Below are 23467 nucleotides of genomic sequence, written 5' to 3'. Positions count from 1 at the left end.
GAGAAGCAACAGCCAGTACCCTATAGAAGAATTCTCAGAGATATGCATGAGACTGATGTAGAAGCATAATGAAGTTTGCTTACTCCTATTCACGTTATAATTAATTCTCAGACATTATATTCACAGAACTGCTAGTGGCTGATATGTTAATTTTGACTGAAAGTTGTAAGGCAAAGAATAGTTCATTTGTGTTGAAGGTATTAGTCAACTATGAGAAAGAATTTTATTGCACTTCTTTCTCTTAGAGTTTAATGGAAGGAAGAAAATTGAAAATATACAAATGGAATGCACTGCAAATATAGGACTTAACTTACTTATCATACATGTGCCCCTAAAGTTACATGCTTATTTAAAATTCATGTCCTTTGCAGTTTCATCCAGAATCCAGGCAGGGACACTCTTGTGGCAAACTAAGTGCAGCATCTGCATGCAAGTATAAAACCAGCATCTGTGTAGAGTCTTGAGATAAATAAAAATATCTCATGTAAATTAAAATTAACTTAGCTCAATTATTGTCAATGTCTGTGTTGACAAGAGGTCTTCCTACTTCCACATTATTAAAACAGGCAACTCTTTCCTTCAGAAATATTTCATAAAGACAGGTCCACATCAGATGGTTAGAACTTTGTCTAGATCAAGGGAATGAAGGAAAGAGACAATGAAGCCATTTGCATTAAAAGATTGCATCTACAAATGATTCTCACAAATGTAGCCTTGTTTTCTTTTTTCTTCTTTGTATTTTTAAAAGTCATATTAAAATTAAGAGGTAACTGAAATCTTATTATATTTTTTCTGTATTTATATTTGTTGTGTTTATTTGTACTTGTTGGGCTTTACATCTTCTCCTTGGAGATAAATATATTTTTACCTGCTCAGGGGAAATTTTTCAATTTTACTGCTGTTTGAGATTTTTTAATTTTAGGAAAAGGTGAGAAAATAACAAAAAGTGGGGAGGATGCTTGGTTCAGTGTACAGAAGAATAAAGAAAGGATTCACTAAAAAACAATTGCAAATGAAAACATTTTCTTATACCACACGCATCTAAAATGCTGCAAGGTCAGATATTTAGATATTATTAAAATATCTAAAAATAGTGAGATATTTCACATGCTTTTTCAGATTGTGTTCTATTTGAAAGTTTTACTTTACATCTCAGTACTATTTTTTTTTCCAGAGTGCTTTTAACTCTGTCCTACAGCTTTACTAATAGCAATACAGATTGACAGTTTTTACAGAAAGCTTATATTTACAATACCTCACTTTCTCCCTAAACTACAATGTGTGTCTTGCAAACAAGTGCTTCTGGTATTAGCATACATGAATGAATAAAATTAATATTATCATAAATTTTTGATTGGAAAAATAAAATGTACAGTTTTGTTTTTCTGTCTAGCAATCTACAAGGCATAGCTTTCGATTGTGCACAAGTATGCACATCCATGTTTCTAATTTATCAATAATTTCAATCATGACTATAATATTTTTTCCATGTTATGTTCCATGAGTGTATTTGTAACAGCACTAACCAAAAGGCAACAACAGAAAGTTTAACATTCTTTCAAGCCCATAAGTATCTTTACTAAATAGAAACTAGAAGTAATACATTGGTTTTATTCTGTAAAATACCAATGTTTTTGACATCCATAATAATAATATAATATCAACAGTGGTAACAATACTTACCATTTAGGGTTACTAGAGTTAAATAGGACCTGGTAAGTGTATTAAGTGTAATTTAACATGATATATAGTTATTCTAATACCCCCTCATATGGGAACAAAATCATAGCCAAAAAAAGCAATTCAATTTCTCCTATGCCAAAGTAGGCTTCAGGAGATTGAGGCTGTAATAGTAATTTACTATACTTTTGTTTAATTGTAACTTTCAACTGTAGGAACCTCTAGTATATTCTGAGATACATTCAGATGCCTGTATATATCAAATAACCATTTCCTTTGACTACGTGCTGAAAGCTTGTCATGGGCTTGGTTAACATGCTTCTATTTCTAAGCAGTCACTTCTCTGTTGTTTAATCTGTCTTCTGCTATTGATTTGTTCTGGTCTTTTTTGGTTAAAGCCTGGGTCTTTTAACAAATATCAAGGTTTACATATCCTCTGTTTTGATAAGTAATGCAATATTTTAAATACTTTGAATAAAATTCTTGGTGTCCAAGAAGAAAAGCTTGGTTAAACAGGTTATGATAGAAATTTTATGATGCACAGTAGACGTCATAGGGTATTTATCGATCCACCTAACATTGTGTGTCTGGAGAGATAATTTCAAAGTCCTTACCATATTGTATTACTTAAGAGCAAGTACAGCATAAGAATGCATGGAAGAAAAATTCAACATCTTAATGAAAGTGACCAGAACAAATCTTTAGCAGCAAAGCATTTACATCAACTTAAGCTCTGGAAAGAAGTTAGGTTCAGCAGGTCTATGAAAATGATGAATGCTAAAATATCAGAAGAGTTAATTTTTAAATATTGTTATTTATGGTTATATTGAAGTCAGATCACAAAATATCTGTTCTCCCTTTTATTTATTTCCTTTAGTTGCCTTATTAACCTTAAAACAAAAAGAATGTATTTATTGCATTTTACATTTACATTATGTCTTTATATTTTACACTTATATTTGAACAGTATTGAGAAGACTCAAGAGCATTTTACATGAAATCCCACATAATGTGTATAGATGCACCTCCCTTCCCTATGGAGATTTGAATATAAAACGTAATCTTTTTTGGAAAAGACTGTGGGGGAAGGGGAGAGGTGAAGAGAAACTTATTTTGTTTCTAAGTCTCTTTGACTTCAAGTCTGTAGGACTGGAGACTAATCTTAGTATTTTATAGAAATAATGAATTTAAACAGGTTTTTTTTCTTTTTAAACAAATATTGATGCTGTTCTAACCAGATCATACTGGAAATTACATACTTGAATAATCTAAACTCTTAACATGAAACTCAAACACATAAAGGAATTCCTACAGAAAAGTATTTACAAAAATATTGACATAAGTTACAAGTATTTATTAATCATTTTCTACACATGGAAACAAAATAACACAAAAACTATAATAAACCAAATATGTTCCTGTAAAAAACAGCATGTTCCTAACCACACAGGTTCCTCCAAAAGTAATGCCTCCTATTTATTTCCGTGGAAATCACAACAGATATAAAGAGCTCAATAACACTACTTGGTAAGAGCAAATTCACAGCTACAAAACACTATTTTTCAACATAGTCACCACCACCAGCTACGCATCTTTGTTTGCACTGAACAAGAGCCTACATACTGCACTCGGAACAGTCTGCATCAGTGGAGGTGACCCATTGTTGCTGTTAGCACTGCTGAAACCAAAACCAATGCCTCACTGTGCTCAGATCCACTGTTTGGTCTCCATAAATGTTCAGCATGTGTCGATGAACATCAGGGGGTGCCATTTCTTCCACAAGGAGGATTTCAATTATACACCTTTGCTTCATAAGCACTTCCATGTCAGATGCCATTTTGTCAGACTGCCCCTCTGCTGTCATCTGTCACACAGCAATAGAATATAATGGAATATTATGAAGGTTCAACCTTTACTGCCATACCACCAATATTTGCCTCTGATGTAGTGGGCCAACATAATAAAATAGGAGGCATTACTTTCAGAGAAGCCTTCACATAAACAGCACTTTTAGCATCGTTGGTTATTAAAGCTCAATATTTCCTTTGTACTCCAGCTCCTTACCTATTTCCAAATCTTGATAATTTAGGACAAAAATTGCAGACTGAGTAATTGGCGTTGGCTGACGTTTTCTGAAAGGCTAGTCACTTCTTAGGAAAAAATATGTGAGATATTTATGTTGTCCTTTGTGGAAATGACTTGAAATCTGCCAACTAGCAGAGCTTTGCTTTTAGGATCTGTCCAAATTTGATTAAGTATATACAAATTAAAGTTTCTATGTGATTGGAGGTGATGTTCTTGATTTTTTTGGCTATCTTCCCTAAAATATCAGTCAACAAGGAAACATGCTTTATTGTGATGTTACATGGAGCTAATCAAGGCTATTCCTAAAAATAATGTTGAAAGTCATGCTAGGTCAGGGAACTAAACAGCCTGCTTGTTACATGATCTCTATTATATGCTCTCAGATTCTATCTAGAGCAACTGTGAAGATGTGGAGAAGAAGCTCTTGAAGGAAGAAAACTGAAAGAATGAGCAGAGAGTTGGTGTTAAAACCTGAGAGAGAAATGAGATCAAGGCTGGTTTGGAAGTGCATTTAAACAATACCCTGACATAGCTGGCGGAAGAAACAGACTGACACTTAGAGAAGAGATAGGGAAGAAAGGAGCTATGAACTGGCAAGAGGGGATTAAGAAAGAATAAAGAAGGCGCTAGATCAGCCCTAACTCTAAATTTATCAAAAGTAGTGGAAATATACAGGTGATGATAATAAAAGGTGTAGAGAATAAGTACATTAAGAGTCAGGTTTACCTAAATAGTACATTAAGAGATGCCAAATAAACTTGGAAGAGATTTAAACCAGCAGATGTTGAATCTAAGGAATTGGCAAGGAATAGCTAGGTACTACAGGGATTAGAGAGAGAGGAAAAAAAGTAATTAGACAAGGATCTGTGGAAACAGACTTAACTCACTGATGGGAAAGAAAGTCTAAGAAAGGATCAAAGAGAAAGCATATGCTAGAACAAGGCAGAAATAAGAACTGTTCATATTTGAAGGAAGGATTAGAGAGTAAAAGTAAAGTTAGCAATGAAAAAGAGAATAAGGAAAGAAAATACTGTATTGGGAAAAAAATTGTGGAAAAAAAAATGCTGTCATCCACTGCAACAACTTTATAGAATAGTTAGTCTTCCTGTGCACTGATTTGAGAAATATTTTTGAAGCTCTATGACAAATCTTTCACATCAAAGAGAACCTAAAACTGCTATCATTTACTCTTACATGATATGGCAGAAATCCTTGCTGTAGGTCTAATAGTTCCAAGGTTTCAAGTGAGTATCTAAACTACATGGATGTCAATGTCACTGTATGTATTTTCCCTCTTTTAAAATTTCCATTATATTGAAACTATGTTCAGAACAATGAGTAACAAATCCTAGTAAATTTTAACTACTTCAGAATTGTGCAACCCTTTTTCATCCATTTTATCCATTCATTTTCTGAGCAGAAAAATATTCAGAATATTGAATTTTCCCATTATCTTGTACGGGACAAAACGCATGTCCTAACATTTATGTGATCATACTACCAGATGTGGCTTACAGAAGAGATGGCTTTATTCATAATATAGTGATAGCAGTTGTGGTTTTTCATAAATTGAGTGCATAATTTTACTGCGGATAAGTAATTAGTACTATAAATATCCTCATATGTTTACAGCGTTTCCCCATACTTCTAAGGAAAAAGCAAAAACTTTACCATTATCTTCAAGCAGTTCTACTAAGCAGGTAAATGGCAAAAAATTGAAAGGACTGCTAAATAAGTATCTCTATATTGGATCCCATGATTCTAAAATTTCTTCTGTAACTTCTATGACAAACTTCTAATGGAGACTAAGAGGAAAAAAAAAAAAGGCCATCTGACGCCCTTCAGTAAAACATGAATAAAGGAATGAAGAGAAAACTTATAAATGAAATGTTTACTGCAGACAAAGAGTTTGGAAATCCTAAATGAAAGACAGTAGTTATGGAACTGGGATATACAGACAATACTAATAGAAAAGGAGTAGGAAAGCAGAAATTTTTTAAGAAGTTGCATCATACACAGCTGAAGACAAAGCTGAACACTTTCTCAGGGATTCTGGTTCATCAAAAGAAAGGAAGGCAATGAAAAAATCAGGGTGAGGGTTCTTTCGAAGGGAAGAATAAGAATTGGAATATGTAAAAAGGAAAGTGAAATAAAAGATACTGGAGGAGTTTGTCTGTTTTTGTTTTTCATTGAGTAAGAAGTCTTTCCACTGTAAGAACATTATTAATAAACTTCATTAATTTAATTTTACAGAGTAAGAAAGCAGTAGAGTTAGAATTTATCTGAGAAATGATAAAGGTTTTGCAGTGGAGACTGTATTTAAAGGCCATCTTTAGAACTAGGGGTGATTAAGGAATGACAAGATTGCACCCCAACTTTTTTCTTTTTTTTCTTTTTTGGTTTTGTTTTGTTTCCTGAAAAAGATTTGTTTTACTGAAATCAGAAAGACCAACATCCAGGGGATAGAAGAATTCAGAATGCTGGGTAATATTTTAAATAACAATTAGAAGCTCACTTTCAAATTCTAGTTATTCTGTAAATTCCAGTCAAAAGACTGAATCTCACAAGACCAGATGGAAAAGAAAATTAAGATTATTTTAGAGTAAAGAAAATTGCAGTGATAGGTGGACAATGTGGATATACAGGAGGCTAAATGTGCAACATTGGTTGTATAGACCCAGAATGGGCTGGCAGAATAGAATTGATGATTGTCATAACCCACTCAAAAACTGTTTATTAGTATAAAAATTACTATCTAGCTAGTCATCAAAAATTAATTACTTAAGTTATATGCCCATCTTGTAGTGTCAACTACATTACCAGTGTTCAGGAAAGTATTCACTAACAAATTTTATAACCAGAAATTCATGCCAATATTCATGGATTTAAGAAAACTGCTGACGAGTGCAGGGCTAATAATTGATTCTTGCATAATTCTGTAAGCCACTAACCATTACAGCTCATGTGTGAGTATTGCAGAGAAGGTACACATCAGAAAAGTCTTTCTTTTCTGCTTTTCTTCTTGTTTTTACAAAAGCAAGGTGAGTTTATGCAAAACTGAAAGGTAGAAAACACAGTCATCAAAAGGTCATTTTAACATAGTTTCTTTTGTAACTCATTGGCACAAGGTATCACAGAGATCAAGATAAGTGGAGACATAAGAATGGAGAAAAACCAAACCAAACCAAACCAAACCAAACCAAAGCAAACAACCTCCGCTAAAATCTCAAGAAATAGAAAAGAAAAATTAATTATCAGTGAGTAGAAAGAAATTAACTATCATTTCTAGAACTGAGGACCAGGCATGGTCCTCAAATAGACAGATAACTAACTAGCCTCACTGAACACTTTTTACTCTTTCTTGAGTTTATCTTTCTACAATTTTTTTTTTTACCTTCCCCCCCCCTTTTTAAAAATAATACTGCGTCAATTTAACATGTAAAAGTATTTTTTCCTTTGAAGATATAACACAGAAGCATATGCCATACACAGATGCATTTCTTAAACTGAGAAATACTACGTCCACAGAATTATTTTAATTCTTAAATTATTTTTTTGTTAAGGAACAGAATAAAGATGGTTTGGAATTAACTTATTCCATTCAAGTGTTTCAGAAACACCTATTAATTTTGGATGTAGCAATCTTAAAATTCTTTACCAGGTTTAACTTCAGAAATGATATGTTTACAAAAAAGTCTACAAAAAGTACGCTGAAGTTGGGTAGTTTTCCAAAAACTCTGTATTAAAACATGCAAGTATTGCATGTTGTATCTTTAGAAAAACATGATCAGTTATGTCCCTACGTTATAGAAAATGCTTTTTTTTTCAGTACTACACATATTTGAGGTTATTTTTTTGAGTAAATGTAAGTAAAAATAACTTCTGCATTTTTAGACCTCCCTTTAGAACCTGAAGGATCTCAACAATTTATTGATGCAGTTACTGAATTACAAATTATATGTATGAAACATACATAATATCCCTAACACCTGATACACACTAACATCTCTCTGCTGTCTGGCACCTACTTCTGAAGACTTACTTCCTATCAATAATTAGAAAGAATTCTGAACATCAACAAGCATTATGGTTGTTGTAAGATGAATTTAGGACCATTTTGCCAGATCACTGAGGTCAAATTCTTCTGAAAAAAAAAAAAAATGGTGTGAGGGCTTGATTTAACAATTAATTTGAATCAAAGCACCTTCAAGCTCACGGAACTTTTTCAAATCTCTTTGATAATATTAATTCAGTGCTAACTGAAAAGGAATACACTTAATAAATCACAAGAATATTGTCCAGGCCTCTTAATTAAATATTTCAGAATGACAAATTAAGAAGGAGAATACAGCAGGAAAATATGTTACAGTAAATATGTTTCTCATATAAAAAAGATATGCAAACATCTAGTGTTTTCTGATGAAGGTTACTACAGAGCTAATAATTAATTGTAAATTACTGAACAGCAACAGTCTTTCGCAAATTGAGCTAATATAATAAATGTTTATTTATGGCATATGAATTGTGTAACGATAAAAGTAATGTCTGGTTGTATAAATAATATGCATTTCAATTTAATGTATCATCACTGTTTAGTCTTCTCAAATCCACAATGAAAAAAATTAAACAGATACACATGCAGAAACATGAATGATTTAAGCCCTGGGCCCTTTTTTCCTTAGTTCTTTGACTATGGAAAGAAGAATGAATATGGAAAGTTGAATGAATATGTAAAGGAGAATAAATGTGCTGAAGTATCTGTGTGTTTTGTGAAAATATACACACAGACACAGCAAAACTGTCTCTCTCCCTTTCACTCTTATGATTCTGCCAGTTGGATCTTTACTGTACCAAAGCTCCTAAGGCAAGTTCTACATGGGAGTTGTATGTTGATTCTTATTTTCTTTTCTAGATGGCAATATAGTATAGCTTACAGTCTAGACAGCAGTTATACATTAATATGAATGTATTGTATAATACTTAATTATTCCAGATAAGCATACATTCTATTCTGAACATACGAATATTACGATAATTTTGCCACTGATATTTGCAGCTACGCCATTAAATTCAGGGTCACAGTAGTGAGGAATCTCATCTAATTTAAATGGTGGTGCTTCATCAGTAGCCAATGTAGAGAAACAGGATAATTCAGGATGCCATCAGAGCTTTTCTAAGATGGCAGGCAGACAAAGATTTTATTCTTTCTCAATGGCTGCACTTAATCGAGACTAGGATGCTAATTTATATCAAATCTAATTTTAGGAATGTAAACTTAGGGAATAAACACGGATAAATTGTATACTCTGCTATTTTTTGCCTGTGGTGGACTAATATAATGTAAAAAGATCTTTACTCCAAATCCTTTTCAAAGAATATCAGAAAAATAGGTAGAAATTGTTTTACATGTTTTTCTTGAATTTTAATTTAATTTTCCTTTAAAGTGAAAAGTCAGCTTATATAAAAAAAAGATAATAATAATAAAAAAATCAGGCAATTATATATAATTTAGGAAACAATCTGATTTATATTATGACAAAACATGTCAAGAAACTTAACTACTTAAATAGTTTTAGAAATGTCAATAATTTTGCCACAGTTATTTAATACTGCTTATATTTTCTAAAACATAAGTTTTTTGGGCTTTGAAGTTTTATTTATTTTGAGAAGTGACATTGTACACAAATGACAAAACATAGTATTTCACATTATAAATTTTCTTCTGTTGCATTATACAAAATAAAACACGAATCTGAAAATGCTAGCATTTTACAGTTTTTTCTTTTACTTTCAAATACAGGTTCTTCTGGTAACAAATATGGCACAATATTAAAGAGTGATTAAAAAATAAAGGTATTCTCTGTCACTGATCTATAGTAAGTTCTGCAGGATGCATGCACTACAGCACAGTTGGTAATCAACATAAACAAAATCTGTGGCTTGATTAGGATAGGTGTTATGGTGTCTAATTAACAGAAGCTGTATTTTCCAAACCTATTTTGGAAAAAAAATGAAAAGAAGAAGAACATAGAAAAATATTACTTTTAGGATAAAATATTTTTCTGCTCTGTAATATAAAGAAAAAAGAATAACAGCTTGGTCATCAGAAGACCTAGCATACGTCACAGGTGACTGACTGTGGGTTAAAATTACAAAAGGAAAGTCCATTGATACTAATGATGCAGTTTTTAAACAGAAGTAGAAAATATAGGAGAAGATTTCAGGTAAGAAAGTAACAGAAAGATAATTAGTATGTGTCATTAAGGTTTCCAAGATTGCTCAGTTCCCCCAAAGCATTTTAAAGTGATATTTAAAACTGTTATTGAAAAAAATCTATAACTTACTTGAAGATCTTGCTGAGTGTCTGTGTGGCTGCTTATTTTTTTCTCTGTTCACAGTCAAAGCACTTCCACTGGCCAGGGAAACAAGGTCTAACTCTGTGTCTTCTCTGCTTACAGGGCTTGCCTGGAAGCAGTGGGAGAGAATGTACACAATCATGAAACAAAATGTAACATTTTCTGAATGCAGCTCACATTACCCCAAAATAAACAAACAGGGTCTGTCAAACAACCCTCTTCAAAATGATACCACAATCCTTTATTGTTGCCTAGGCTGAACAAATGCACTATGTCAAAGCATTTTTGTAAATAGGAGCCGATTTTAAAATTGTGGTTTGTGATCTGAGTCAGTGCGGCAACAAAAGAAAACATTTTAGTACAGTAATTTTGAAGAAAATCAATCTTGCAGATGGCTGATGAAACCTTAAACAGCTTAAGATCATTTACTGACCAGTCTATAATTTAAGTTATAGCTGAATGTCAGAGATGTCATATTGGATTATTTGCTGCAATATTTATGTTTTATCCAGGACATGTATCACTTCAATCAATCAAAGACCCAGTAAGTAATCTAATCGTGTAGTTTTTTGCTACTTAATCACATCCACCAGTCAGCATTTAAATGATACCTCAGGTAAGAGTGTTTTATTAATTATACATTTCTACTTTTTGAAACGAGGCATGCTACCTGCACCTCAGTATTGCAAAATAGAAATGAAAATAATTTTTCAGCTTAGCCAGAGGTCATTGTTAAGGCAACATGTAGGATAAAGGTTAAAAATACTGACCCGGAAGATACCACACACTGAAAATGACAGATACCTTTTTTTTTCCTAGAAATTAATTCATATTTATTCAATAATAACTCTCTTTCCTTGAAATAGAAAGCTATTCAACGTCAAAAGCAGTTAGTTAACAATACTAGTAATTAGATATTGAGGGCCAGCAGCACTGACATGGAAAAATCAGACACTGGAGAAGAGTGAGGTACAAAATCCCCAGTGTAGATGTAGCCAGCTGGAATTACTGACCATAGGGGTACATTTAAATTTTCTAGTCTCTGGCACTTCAGAAGTGGAGCTCAGGATGCAAATTAAGTCCTCTCTCTAGGTTGAAAAAACTCAAATCCTTTCAGAATCCTTTCAGAAAGAACTTGCTGGAGGTAATGTTACCAAACTTTCGCACAATATGCTAGTATCTTCCAGACTGCTGGATCAGGCCTTGAGAGACTGCGTCTCAGTTCCTTCCTCAGGCGGCTGAGGCCTGCAGTTCCTTGCTCTGAGGAAAAATGCCATGACTGTAAACTTAGGTTATTCTGGAGGAGACAATCTCCAGACTTCCTGTTCAAACCAGCTCACTGTACCAAAAGAAGCATTTCTCCAATGCAGACGAGCTTTGTAGTCCAGTTTAACTTAGAGAACTCGGATGAAATGGAGACCTGTTTTATTTCTTTGTCTTTATCCAGGCACTGTTTAATGTAAAATTCATTAAAAACTTCATGCAATTTTCAAACCAGCAACTCCAAAGATACAGATATTTTTTGCTCTTCCTTAGTGACTGCATACCCTTGATGTCATAGAAAGTTTACTCCTTGCTTCCTGATGTCTGTCTTTTATATGTTTAATGATCATGACTTTAAAGTTTCATTTTGTGCCAGTAGCAGGCTGCATTATTGTTGTTAACATCACTATTTTATTTTCAAGAACAGTATCAAGAATCTTTCAAAAGAATCCTGGCAACTCTCTACATTTTTGGCCTTCCTATTTACAGTCCTCATAAGTTTGTAAGCTCTGTGTGTTCGAAATCTTTATAAAGCTTTTACTTTCTCTTTACTTGAAATAATGCAACTAACATGATGCTCAGATTCAAAACAATGCAACTGATCATTCTTATTTCCATCTAACCTGTTTCAACCCACAGCAGAAATTTTCTTATGTCCCTGTTTCCAAAGACCCCAAAGGCCACAGTATTCTAAGCAACTAATATTTCAATGGAATTCTTATCCAGTTTATACCGCCATAGGAGTGAGGCATCATAATCTCATAGACAACATTATTCAGGGTCATATGCGAGATTTTAATAGGGCTGTCTCTCATGTAAATATATGTGCTACGTTCTTTCAAATAAAGACAAATGTTTTTATGCAAGTACAATCAAAGTAATTTTTAAAACTGCATTAATCTCTGAAGCAAACTTAATTTCAGGTTTGTAAAGAATCTCATTAAAAGTCCTCTGAAGATAATTAAAACCTTGCCATTTACTTCTATAGCTTAAAGCCAAAATTTAGAAGAAATTTAAGATACTGGTACACTTTTTCATAGAATGCTGTATTGGACTTCAGTCTGTAGTGGTCACCACATTTAACTTTTCAGATATTTCTCCAGTTAGTGGGAAATTAATTTCTGTCAGGGGAAATATTTGCCTTGAGTACAGTTCTGCACCTGCATATTTATCTATTCCTATGTTAAATTATTCAGATATTCTTTAATCTTCTGAGGTAAAAAGTACTGTTTAAATTCAAGCTATATCTTAACGATTTTGAGATGTTGAACAATAGTTTAACCATGTAGGTAACTTAAATATGTAACAAAAAATACTGGAAAAGTCTATTCTACTGTAATCCAGGAAAATCCTACTTAATTTGAAGTGCCCAGTTTAAAGTGTAAGTCAGTATGCCTTCCTATGCCTTCCTAATGCGTATTATGCAAAATTATCAATATGAACTTTTAAAGGTTAACAAAATATATGTACATTTTTAAAGCAAAATTCTATGGGCATCTAAGTGAACAAACCATATGATTATTTCAATGCCTACATAATGCTGTTTTCTATACTGGAGATATATTTTAGTGCTTTTTCTATTTTTTGACCTGTTGCATTCTTCTCAACATTTCATTCATGTGGAACAGCTGTGTAAAATGGCTCAGGATGTGACAGTCCCATAAGATTTCTTGTTATGTGGGTACACCACATAATATTGTTGTGAGATTGCTGTAGAGTTTTGTGGACAGAACTGTTTACTCCAAACAGGAAATAATCTACCATATGTTTACTGATAATTATCTAATGTGTAATTTAGATAAACTATAAGATTAAGATTTCTTCATATTAGAGCAATTACTGCTTTAGGCTCTACTTAGAAAATAACTTTTAGTGCTGCTGCACCTAAAACCCCTCACAAGTCATCCAGATCATGACCTAAGCTACTGAACTTTCAAAAGAATCTAAGAATTGTATTTACATCAAACCAAATAAAAACATTAGAAAGAATGTGACTTAAAGAAAATAACAAGAGTAACACCTAACTCTTAAAAGCATTTTTTCAACCATGAATTTTAGAAGAGTTTATAGAAGCATTTCTAAAACACAGCTTTGCATAGGTGCTGAAACTGGACCACAGATGTTGGAAAAGGCCAAAGCCCCAAATACAGAATCAGGTATGTAATCTTAGCAGCATACCACACATTATGTAACTAGGGGAAACTCTTTTATGCAACATCTTCCATTTTATATGAGGTCTGCTCTGAAAGTAATGCCTCCCATTTTATTCTGTTGGCCCATGACGTCAGAGGCAGATGGTGGTGGTATGGCAGTAGAGGCTGAAACATCCCACCAATATTCTGTTACATTTTGTTGCCATGTAACAGATGGCAGCAGAGGGGCAGTCTGACAGAATGGCATCAGACATGGAGGTGTGTATGAAGCATGTGGAAAACATTGCACCCACTGACATTCACTGATGCTTACTGAACATTTATGGAGACCAAACAGTGAGGTGGTGGGTGGTGCATTTCAGCAATGACACCATCATAGCAGCTTTGAATAGTGGGTCACTTCTGTTGGTGCAGATTTTTGCTGGTGAAAATGCATAAATAATGTTGGTGAGTTGAAAAATAGTGTTCTGTAGCTGAGAACTTGCGCGATCAAATGGTGTTATTATGCTCTTTGTATCTGCTGTAGTTTCCATGAAAAAAAATAGGAGGCATTACTTTCGGAGTGACCAATGTATGTGAATATGATATAGTTCATGTAAATTTAGAACTGAATCAATTTGGAAATAGCTCAGTACAGTTCTATATGAACAGCAGCTCAATACAAGCAATATAAAGAAACACATAAACAAAAATGTCATACTTTATAAGCATATTCTTTAAAAACAGTCTTAATTTATAAGCATGTTGTCATACTTTATACACAAGAAATGTGTTCTCATATTCAGTATCAACTGATACCAAAGTTGTAAATGCTATCTGAATACTATAAAATCCAGTTTTTCACAGATCCTCAGATAAAGCTGGACACAAGAAACATATCAATAGATACTCGCAACCAACACATTCAAATGAAAGTACAGCTACCTCAAAATTAAAAGTAATTTTAATATTCTTTAGAAAGCTAAATTCTACATTGTTTGTAAGTTTTCTTTTTTTTAATCTCCGCATAATTATGTCAATATTGCTAACTTGGGAATAAGATGTGAAGTCATACAGTATAAATTGCTCTGCTTAGTATCAAAGGAAATTCTGGATATTTCTGACACTAAGTCTTTTCCTCTAGTAGATCTACAGATTGTTAAATCATTTGTATTTCCTCTCCTGCCAGCCTACAGATTTACCCATTTCAGAAATACAGAAGTTTTTTAAAATGCTGCAAAAAAAAGTTAATCACAAAAAGACAGAGGCCATTTTATGTAAAAAAAAATCAGTAAAGAAATGGTAGAAATAAATCTTTTTACACTGTTTTTAGTAATGTCACTACATTAATGTACGTGTCTAACTTTCTATTAGTAAATCATACAGTGCAGTGATATTTGACTAAGATACGTGACTAAGAGAATTTAAGAACATTTAAGCTTTTCTGATTCACAAAAATACATGTTTTCAGTCAGTAATTGTTTCTGAACCACATTTATTTTTTAAAGCATTTTGAAGGTTGATTCAGAAACTTTGAATCATAGAATCAAAGAATCACAGAATGTCTTAGTTGAAAGGGACCTTAAAGATCCATGGGTAGAGTTGCCATACACTAGGACAGGCTGCCCAGGATCCCATCCAACCTGGTCTCTAACGACTCCGGGGATGGTGCATCTATTACTTCTCTAGACAGCCTGTTCCAGTCCCTCACCAGAAACTAGAATTCTATGTACACATACATGCTTCCATGTCTGAAGCTTTTCCTCTGGTCTCCATCAGCGGTTGACTTGATTGTGAAACAGGGACAATATTAAAGATTTATATTCAATCAAAAAAAAGCTCCTGTTTGTTTTTATACCAAATACGCATTTGAAAACACCACCAAGGCATAGTTGAATTCAGCAAAATTCCACATGGAAACAAATTCTTACCACAAGTTGTACTTGTCTACTGTTGCAGATCACATGATCTAACTCAGGCAAAAAACAACAGCTAGGAAAAGTGTAGAATGGAAATTTTAATAAATATCACTGTAATGGGTTCATTAAAATACCTATGTAGAATCTTTTCATGGAAACATTCCTGCTCAGATCTGGCAAATTAGCAATGATTAGCATTTAAAATAATTTCAAGGTTAAAATTCATGTTAAAATATCAGAGAAATTAATATTATAAGTGCCTAGTATTTAAATTAAGAATTTACTGTTTATTCAATTATAAAATACTAATTTCAAAATGTAGATGTCAATAAATACAACATATAACTGTATGTACATGCACTGACATAAATGGTACCTATATTGGTTTTCATCTTATATAAGAATAAAATGGTTTTCAGTTGCATAAATGTATCAGCTGTTCTAAACAGTCTATCAGTGATATTCCACTAGTTTTGCTACATGCAGAAAAGGTACCATAATATTAAAAATGACAGTACAAAGATTAGTGTATAGCACACACTTGCAGAGGTAACATAATAACATTAACAACCAACCAACCAAACAAAAAACCTTTGTAACTTTCTACATCTTATTTCAAACATCATTATATGTTCTGCTCCAGCGTTTTCATGACAGATATTTTAAACAAGCTCTTGGAGTACTTCACTACTATGGAACGCGACTGACACATTTTCTGAAGAATATCTGCAGCATGTATTTCCTTGAGTCCTCAACAGTTTAGAAACGTGGAATATTTTTCCATATAAAACATAACAATATGCAGTCAATTTCATTAAGAATTAAATAACTTTTAAATGAAAATGAAGTTAAAATGTTTGCCTACATACATCTTGCTTAGTTCTATTAGAGGTGCCTGACAGTGTGTCCATTAATGACTTCACTGAGATATCAATGGCTTATATTGCATTTAGGACCAGCATATGTCTTAATGATAGTTCAGGGAAAAAATTAACCTTTTCTTTAACTGTATTGATATCATACATGTTTAATAACAAAAATTAAGTAGAGAGAGTGTTTATAACACATTAATATACAGCATGAATATGTAAAGGAAGGTTTTACTTTTTGAAGACAAAATATTAATACACAGTATCAGGTTAAAAAGTGGATGTTTTACTTCCTTAATTGAATCAATCAATAGAGGTAATGTTTCAGTTGATCTAATTACATAAAAGCATAATACATACCATCAAAGTTGTAAGGTATATGACGTTCTCCTTCCTATGCTACTTAATAATGCAGAACCCACTGCACTGCTAAAGTAAACCTACGTTTATACTTTATCATAAGGTTCTGTGTGTCATTTCATGATCACTGTGGAAGAAGTATTTATTCAATGACTAAAACAATTCTAAAAAGTACCCTGTTTGGAACCTGGAAATACAGTGTAGTGTCTGCTAACTAAACAGTCACTTTTGTTTCGTAACCACTAACCTAGGTTCCACTTTACAAAATAAATTTACAATTATAAAAAATCTAATTTAAAGGCAAGGATCTCACCCCTTCATATTTTTTGAACTGGCTGTTTCATAATCTGAATGCTGTGTATGAAGCCATTGGTACGTAAAGTCTTTTCTCCTCTGTAGTTTCTCATCTAAAGTAGTATCCAGCTGAGAAAATTCTTCTTTTTCACCTAGGGAGGAAAAAAGATACTCTTGTCTTTCACTATTATTTTAAAATATGAGCTTGTAAAGGATTCTCCAGAAAAAACAAGAGCATACTGCATTTTACCAAAGAAAAAATCCACATTACATTTTACTGCAGAATTCAAATGGATTTTTTTTCAGACATAGATAATAAATATTTTAAAATTAGTTTTGAATGGTATGATTTATTTTCTCATTTACGATTAAATAGAGACCTTCTGAATAAATTTATTTTCATTGGGAAATACAATTCTCCTTTACTCTGAAAGGTATATAGAGAAATCCATTACATACAAATTGCTTGTCAAAGCATCGGTGAACACTGCTTAATGTGTTATTTCTACATTTAAAAATACACATTAATTTATGTTTACAATTCTATTTTACCAATTCACAAGGTAACATCTCACAATTACATTTAAGAGCAGAGACATGACGACCCTTCTTCTCTGATCTTTCAGTGATACTTTAATGAAATCTTCTGATATTGGATTTCAAAGCAAACTGCATACCTTACTAATACATATACTTTGATACAAGAAAGAGAATAATATAGCAACATTACAAGAAAAACTATATAAGCCTTCAGTTTTGGGGAACATTCTGGTAGATACCAGATATGTTTTGAAGCATAATGAAGAGGGAGAGGGTGCCAGAGTTGGAAGAACCTGCAGAGGGAGATCTGTACTGCTTCTGAGGTGAATGGTTTCTTCATACTCCGTATTTTGAGCCTTAAATAGCTTTCATGTTTAGACAATATAAAGTGTAGTTACGGACTATTCACAAGTACAGGTTTGTGAGAGGGCTGCTACTTTATCTGTAGTATTTTTTATCCTTTTCCTGCAATAAAAATTAAAATTTTCTTTGCATGAGCAGCAAACTGTAGTTTATAAATTCCATTTTATCTGGTGCTGCAGTGGGTCCACTGCTTTCATCTTTTAGCTCTGAGGAAATATTGTTAAAGTATCGTAACTTCTTGTATCACAGCTTGAAATAAAAATGTCTTTTGGTTGTATTCTCCATTTATAACAGTATAGGAAATATTTATTCAAACCAATCCATTCCTGAGGCTGCAGCTGTTGAACTGCCTTATCCATAATATAAAGTCATAGATGTCTTGATAGTGATTGACAGCCTAGTAATTAGATGAAAAAAATTGCCCTTAGTTCTTATAAAGAATGTATGTCCTTGCTATTGCGTACACTCTCAGGAAGACAAAATTAAAAGCTTGGATGGAGTGTCACTGACTACATCAAAATGAGGATATGATGTCTATCTAAAAAGATCAAGCAGTGAACTGCTTGATCACTGCCAAATATTAAAATACAAAAAGTTCTAATAACAGAGTTCTTCACCTTCCTTGAATAAAGCAAAAGCCACTTCTTCTTTCCTAAGTTCATAATATTCTTTTTCTGTGTTCCTAGCTCTAGAGTACAGCTTTCTGAACTTTACATTTTAAACATTTGTACATTTCAAATTTTCAACTACACTGGTACTCTTAAGTCTCTTCAGATGAAAAAAGAATGCTGATTTCTAACAGGAGTAAGAAACATTTTACATGACTTCATAAGAGTAGTCTTGGAGATAGAGTCTCCTGCTATATTGGCACTTGTTCTCCATTGAGGAATAATAAGCTTAAATAGTAATTAACTCTAGGTACTTTCTTATCTGTATTTACAGAAAAGTTTGGCCCAGTACTACCTACCTTTCTCAAGAGAATTACTTCTTTCTAGTAAAATTACTGGTAATAACTATGCATTTGCTAAAGCCTTTGTACCCTTTTGCTCCTTTACAAGGGAAATCTATATAGGGATTTAAAACCAATATTACAAGTTCATGTCTGAGTCTTAGTGACAGTTAAAAGACAATGTACATACAATAAGCTATGATAAAACATACAAAAAGTACATTTTTGAGTTGGCAAGTTTTTTTTTTATTCCAAAATGATTGTTAATAACACACCTCAGTTGCAGTTTGAATTTCTGACTTAATTCTGTTTGAAACACAGTTCTATTTATACACTCATACTAGAATTATTGAAAAATTATTGAAATGAGAAAGTGATCAAAATAAAAGTGTTCCAAAAGTGCAGAAAACATTTTTCTATATTTTAATTTGGAACATATCCAGTCATATTCTAATATCAACCTCTCTATATATAATTCTTATAAAAAAAACTGTTATGAATTAAAATGCTGCATTATCACTTTCCTTCTCCACTTATGAACACCATGTGTTTGAGAATCTCATGTATCATTATCATTAACATGCATTTGCCTGATAGCTTTCCTAAATTAGGGCTCTGGGTTTTTCAAAACCTGGACCTGATTTTGCAGAAGTACTAACACTCACAAATTCCACAGAAGTTCATAAGAGCTGTAAGCATTCTGCAACTTTGAAATTGATCAGATCTATACTCTTTAATTGTTAAAGCCAGACAACTCTTAGGATATCAAAGAAAAAAGGAACACATCAAAGAAGGCAAAACTCTGTCAAAAAACAAATTCATCTCAGAAGTATTTTAAAGTATTGTACACTCATTAGATTACCATTTCTAAGCTTCCAATCTTTTTGATATTCTTTTTTACAACACACACGTTAGTAATTTACCATTGGAATAGACTTACAGTTGGCATTAGTACAGTAATGATTTTTAGGTGTTACCAATTAATAATCTATACACATTCTACACACTTAGGCCTGAATCAGGGGCACCTACTGCCATTTTCCTCCAGAATTTGAGCATCTGAGTAGAGAGCACTTACCCAGGAGAATCTGGGCAACTGAAATGTTCCTGGAACTGAACATTAATGGAAAATAACAGATTATTTTCTAGGTCTCCAAATTAACATGCTAACCCATAATAACCTTAAATTTAAGATCCAGAAAAATGTGAATTGTAGGTCTTTTCCAACCTAGCTAATTCTATGATTCTATGAATTTGAGTCTGTCATAATTTTTGTTTGCTGAGTGTGCTCTGAGACAGCATAACTCTCATCCAGTTTAACATACGGATGCTTTTTATATATTTAATATTAGACTACATCTGGATAATCTCTTGTTCCTTATAGGAGAGGGCCTAAGAATCTGTGAACTACTTCTGGTGAAGTGCCCTAAGTTCTAGATAATATTTTTTTCTCCCAGGTCTTTCTTCAAGATTGAGGCACTTTGGGCTGTAGCAATCGGCTTTAAAAAGGAGGCTGAAACATACCCCAGAATTATAGCTTACATCTCAAATCAAGCTACGGAGTACTCCAAATGCATGTTTTCCACAGCCTTAGAAGTCCCTCATATCCAAGTTCCCATTGTAGGCGTGAATACTCTTAAGACAGTATACAAAGGAAGAAAGATGATTACACAATATCTACACTCAGAGCAATCTTTCAGATTTGCATCTTCATTTTTAGATTTTATGCCCAGAAAACACAAAGTCTGACTGCTCTGAAACCAAGTTAGCAACTGAAATCTTTGCCAAATTTTATGCAAAGAGGTGCTCAGGAACTTGATTCAATGCAATTTGTTCAAATCTATTTTTGTTGATGATGGGAAGATAGAAGTTCCAGCTTTAATGTGATAAACATTTATTGAAACAGAGAACTGTGTGAAGTCTACATTGAAATTCAAACATATGTGGTTAAATTTTGAGTTTAGAGGGTTATTTAATTCACTTCAAAACTTGCTTCATACAGAGTACTATACAAATAAAGTTTCAGACCAAGAAAACTAAGGTTCACAATGTGAAAGAAAGGGTTGGAATTTATTCAGCATTCTAAGTTTTCCTCCCTTAATATAAAAAAATCTGTGACCAGAGTTAATTTTCTCAATCTGTATTCTGGAAATTGTTCTCTTAGTAGGGGAATTAAATAGCTGAGCTGGGTATAAAATTCATGTCAATGCTATTAAGACATTGACATTTCTCTCATCCATCAGTATTCCGGTACAGACTACCATTCAGCAATACATATCCTGAGAGTGTTTGTGTATGAGTTAGTGTGCAAATGTATCAAATCTACAAAAAGATTAGTCTGAATAAAAATTAGAATTACGTAAATCCCTCCACTTCCCAAGGATTTTTATAATATTTCATGCCTTCCATAAAGTTATAATAAACACTAATAAAAAATCTAAAAATACTAAATCTAAAATCTAACATTTTATTTCATTTTCTCCATACTTAAAGTCAACAAAAAAGGACACTACTTCTATTATAATCTGTATAATACATGCAGAACTGAAAGCAAGAATGACATAAGTGACAGCATTGATAGCAAGGTAAAAAACCGAACAATTTGTTAACAGACCAGAAAATAATTATAAGACAAAATAACCAAACTTATACTGGAACATAGGAGAAATAAGAATTTCTTCTCCCATAGAAAGTTTGACACATTTGTTGGAAGTCTACTTTGTCAGAAGTTACTAAATTCACTTAAGTATTAAAGAGCAATCACTACATGCCTATAATATTGTTTTTTTCAAAAATGCATTGTATTTGGAGTGGTCTTTTGCCTATTCACAGGTATTCAGTGTATACATTACCAATATTTCTAAGATTTCCAGACAGTTGGTATGTGGCAGTAACTGATGCAAAGTTTTCTTCACTTAAAATTATAATATCCCCAGGTCATCTTTCTTCATCTACAACTCAGAATTTTCAGACAGTGAAACACATCTTCACCTTAAAAATATATAAACTTGTTTCTGACATAGAAAGACTAGTTAGCTTTACTTTTTCATTTGAGTAACTGAGTAAAGCAACTTGCGTATCTGGGGCCAGAGTGAATGAAATATAGAGGAATTTTTATAGCAGCATTTGAGTGCACAGATGAATAAAAGATGAAACAGATATTTTTTAAAAGAATACCACATCAAGTTATGGCCTGCAAAATTTCTTGATGTTTCCAAATACATTATCAATTACATCACAAGAAGTTTTGAATACAGGAATGCTGATTGATACACAGGAGTTTGTGCTTCAAAAATTACAAAAACAAAGAAAGGAAAAAAAATACAATTATTTCTCAGTGTTTTTATTCCTATAATTTTTGCTATTTTTCTCTTTCTACCAGATATTTCATATTCTTTTCAATAAAAAATAAGGTCTACTATATCACTCTTCTGTGAACATTCTTCTCTCTAAACTCTTCATCTGCTATTGCAATTATCTCCTTTTCAGCATGCAACTGTTCTTGACCTCAACCTCACACTCATTCTTCCTTCCTGGAATTCAGGTATTAACCACTCTTAGCCATGAATAAAATGCCTTAAGACCACAGTGGTTTTTTTTTTTTTTTTTTGGCTGCCCTTCTACTCCCTGTTTTCTTCTCTACTTTTTATCTTTTACATTATGATCTATTTCAGGGTGATTCACATAACTAATAAAACTTCACCTCCTTAGTTTGTTCTATGTCAATAGTTAACATATTTCAGTCACTCCCATCTGTGTTATCTTTCTGAACTCTTATTATTAGATTATGCAAAAGCTGAATCCTTTCACCAAGATTTCTAAAACACTGAAATTATACAATTTTCAGCTTCTGAATTCAAGGAAAACAAAATTTTATACTTGGCCTTCACAAATATTCTTTTCTATTTCACTACTTGTTCCTGTCTCTGTAGCACCACTACTGTTTGTCAGTAGCGATCAGTATTAATACATAGTTAACTGGTTATTCTTGATTTGTCCTGTACCCCATCTTGAAACAAATTCAGGTCTTAATTTACATTCAGTGATATACTTTTAAGACACTTTATTGAAAGCTAATTCTATTTATATTGCAATATTGCCAATTAATTCTTCATTCAGTACTCTCTGATTATTTAATATCTTTCACCACAGCTCTCTAATAATAGAGATACATTGCAAAGAACGAAATGTTATTCTACATAAAATTGCTTAGATCTTTTACTCTTTCTGTAGACATGGTATGCTTTCCTTCGATTTTTTTCATAAGCTTTACTTTCTTGGCACTGACTTCAAACTCTGTTCCTTCCAGTTTAGCCAACTTGCACAATTTTATGGGCAGTCAGCACTATGTCCACTCCATCATTTATGTTAAACATAATTTCTCATTTGTCTCCTGTAATTTCATTCTTAACAATAGCAGTTTCATTTCATGCCATTCCTTAAGACCTATAACACCTTTCTGAGCTGATCTATAAGCCTAAAGAAACGTTTAATCGGAGGTGTGTACTAGAAGCTTTCATGTACGCAATTACCAATTTCATTTTTTTTTAATTTATGACTGTTCTAAACTGATTCAGGCAGTGACTCTTGTGAAAGGACTTGAAGATCTAACTGGGAAAAAAGAGATTAAATAGTTGAAGACTGTAATAATAACTAT

The 23467-nt window shown here is 32.7% G+C and overlaps 1 protein-coding gene across 11 annotated transcripts in view; it reads right to left on the bottom strand.

The window, feature by feature from the left end:
- LRRIQ1 (leucine rich repeats and IQ motif containing 1) overlaps positions 1-23467 on the bottom strand; it is a 106440-nt gene that overhangs the window by 4263 nt on the left and 78710 nt on the right. For 4 of the 11 annotated variants that reach the window (XM_021385313.1, XM_021385312.1, XM_021385314.1 and 1 more), the window contains 3 exons: positions 16978-17110; positions 15448-15508; positions 10110-10230 (listed from right to left, as the gene is read on the bottom strand). In XM_021385313.1, the coding sequence (XP_021240988.1) occupies positions 10110-10230; positions 15448-15508; positions 16978-17110 (315 nt within the window). Of the gene's footprint in view, positions 1-3013; positions 3545-6716; positions 6823-8248; positions 9760-10105; positions 10231-15447; positions 15509-16977; positions 17111-23467 lie in introns of those variants that run through there. The other 7 variants (XR_002434695.1, XM_021385318.1, XM_021385316.1 and 4 more) reach the window with 7 other exon arrangements.

The sequence above is a fragment of the Numida meleagris genome, chromosome 1, assembly GCF_002078875.1.
Source record: "Numida meleagris isolate 19003 breed g44 Domestic line chromosome 1, NumMel1.0, whole genome shotgun sequence".
Taxonomy (NCBI): Eukaryota; Metazoa; Chordata; class Aves; order Galliformes; family Numididae; genus Numida; species Numida meleagris.
This window is presented reverse-complemented; position numbering and strand designations above follow the sequence as displayed.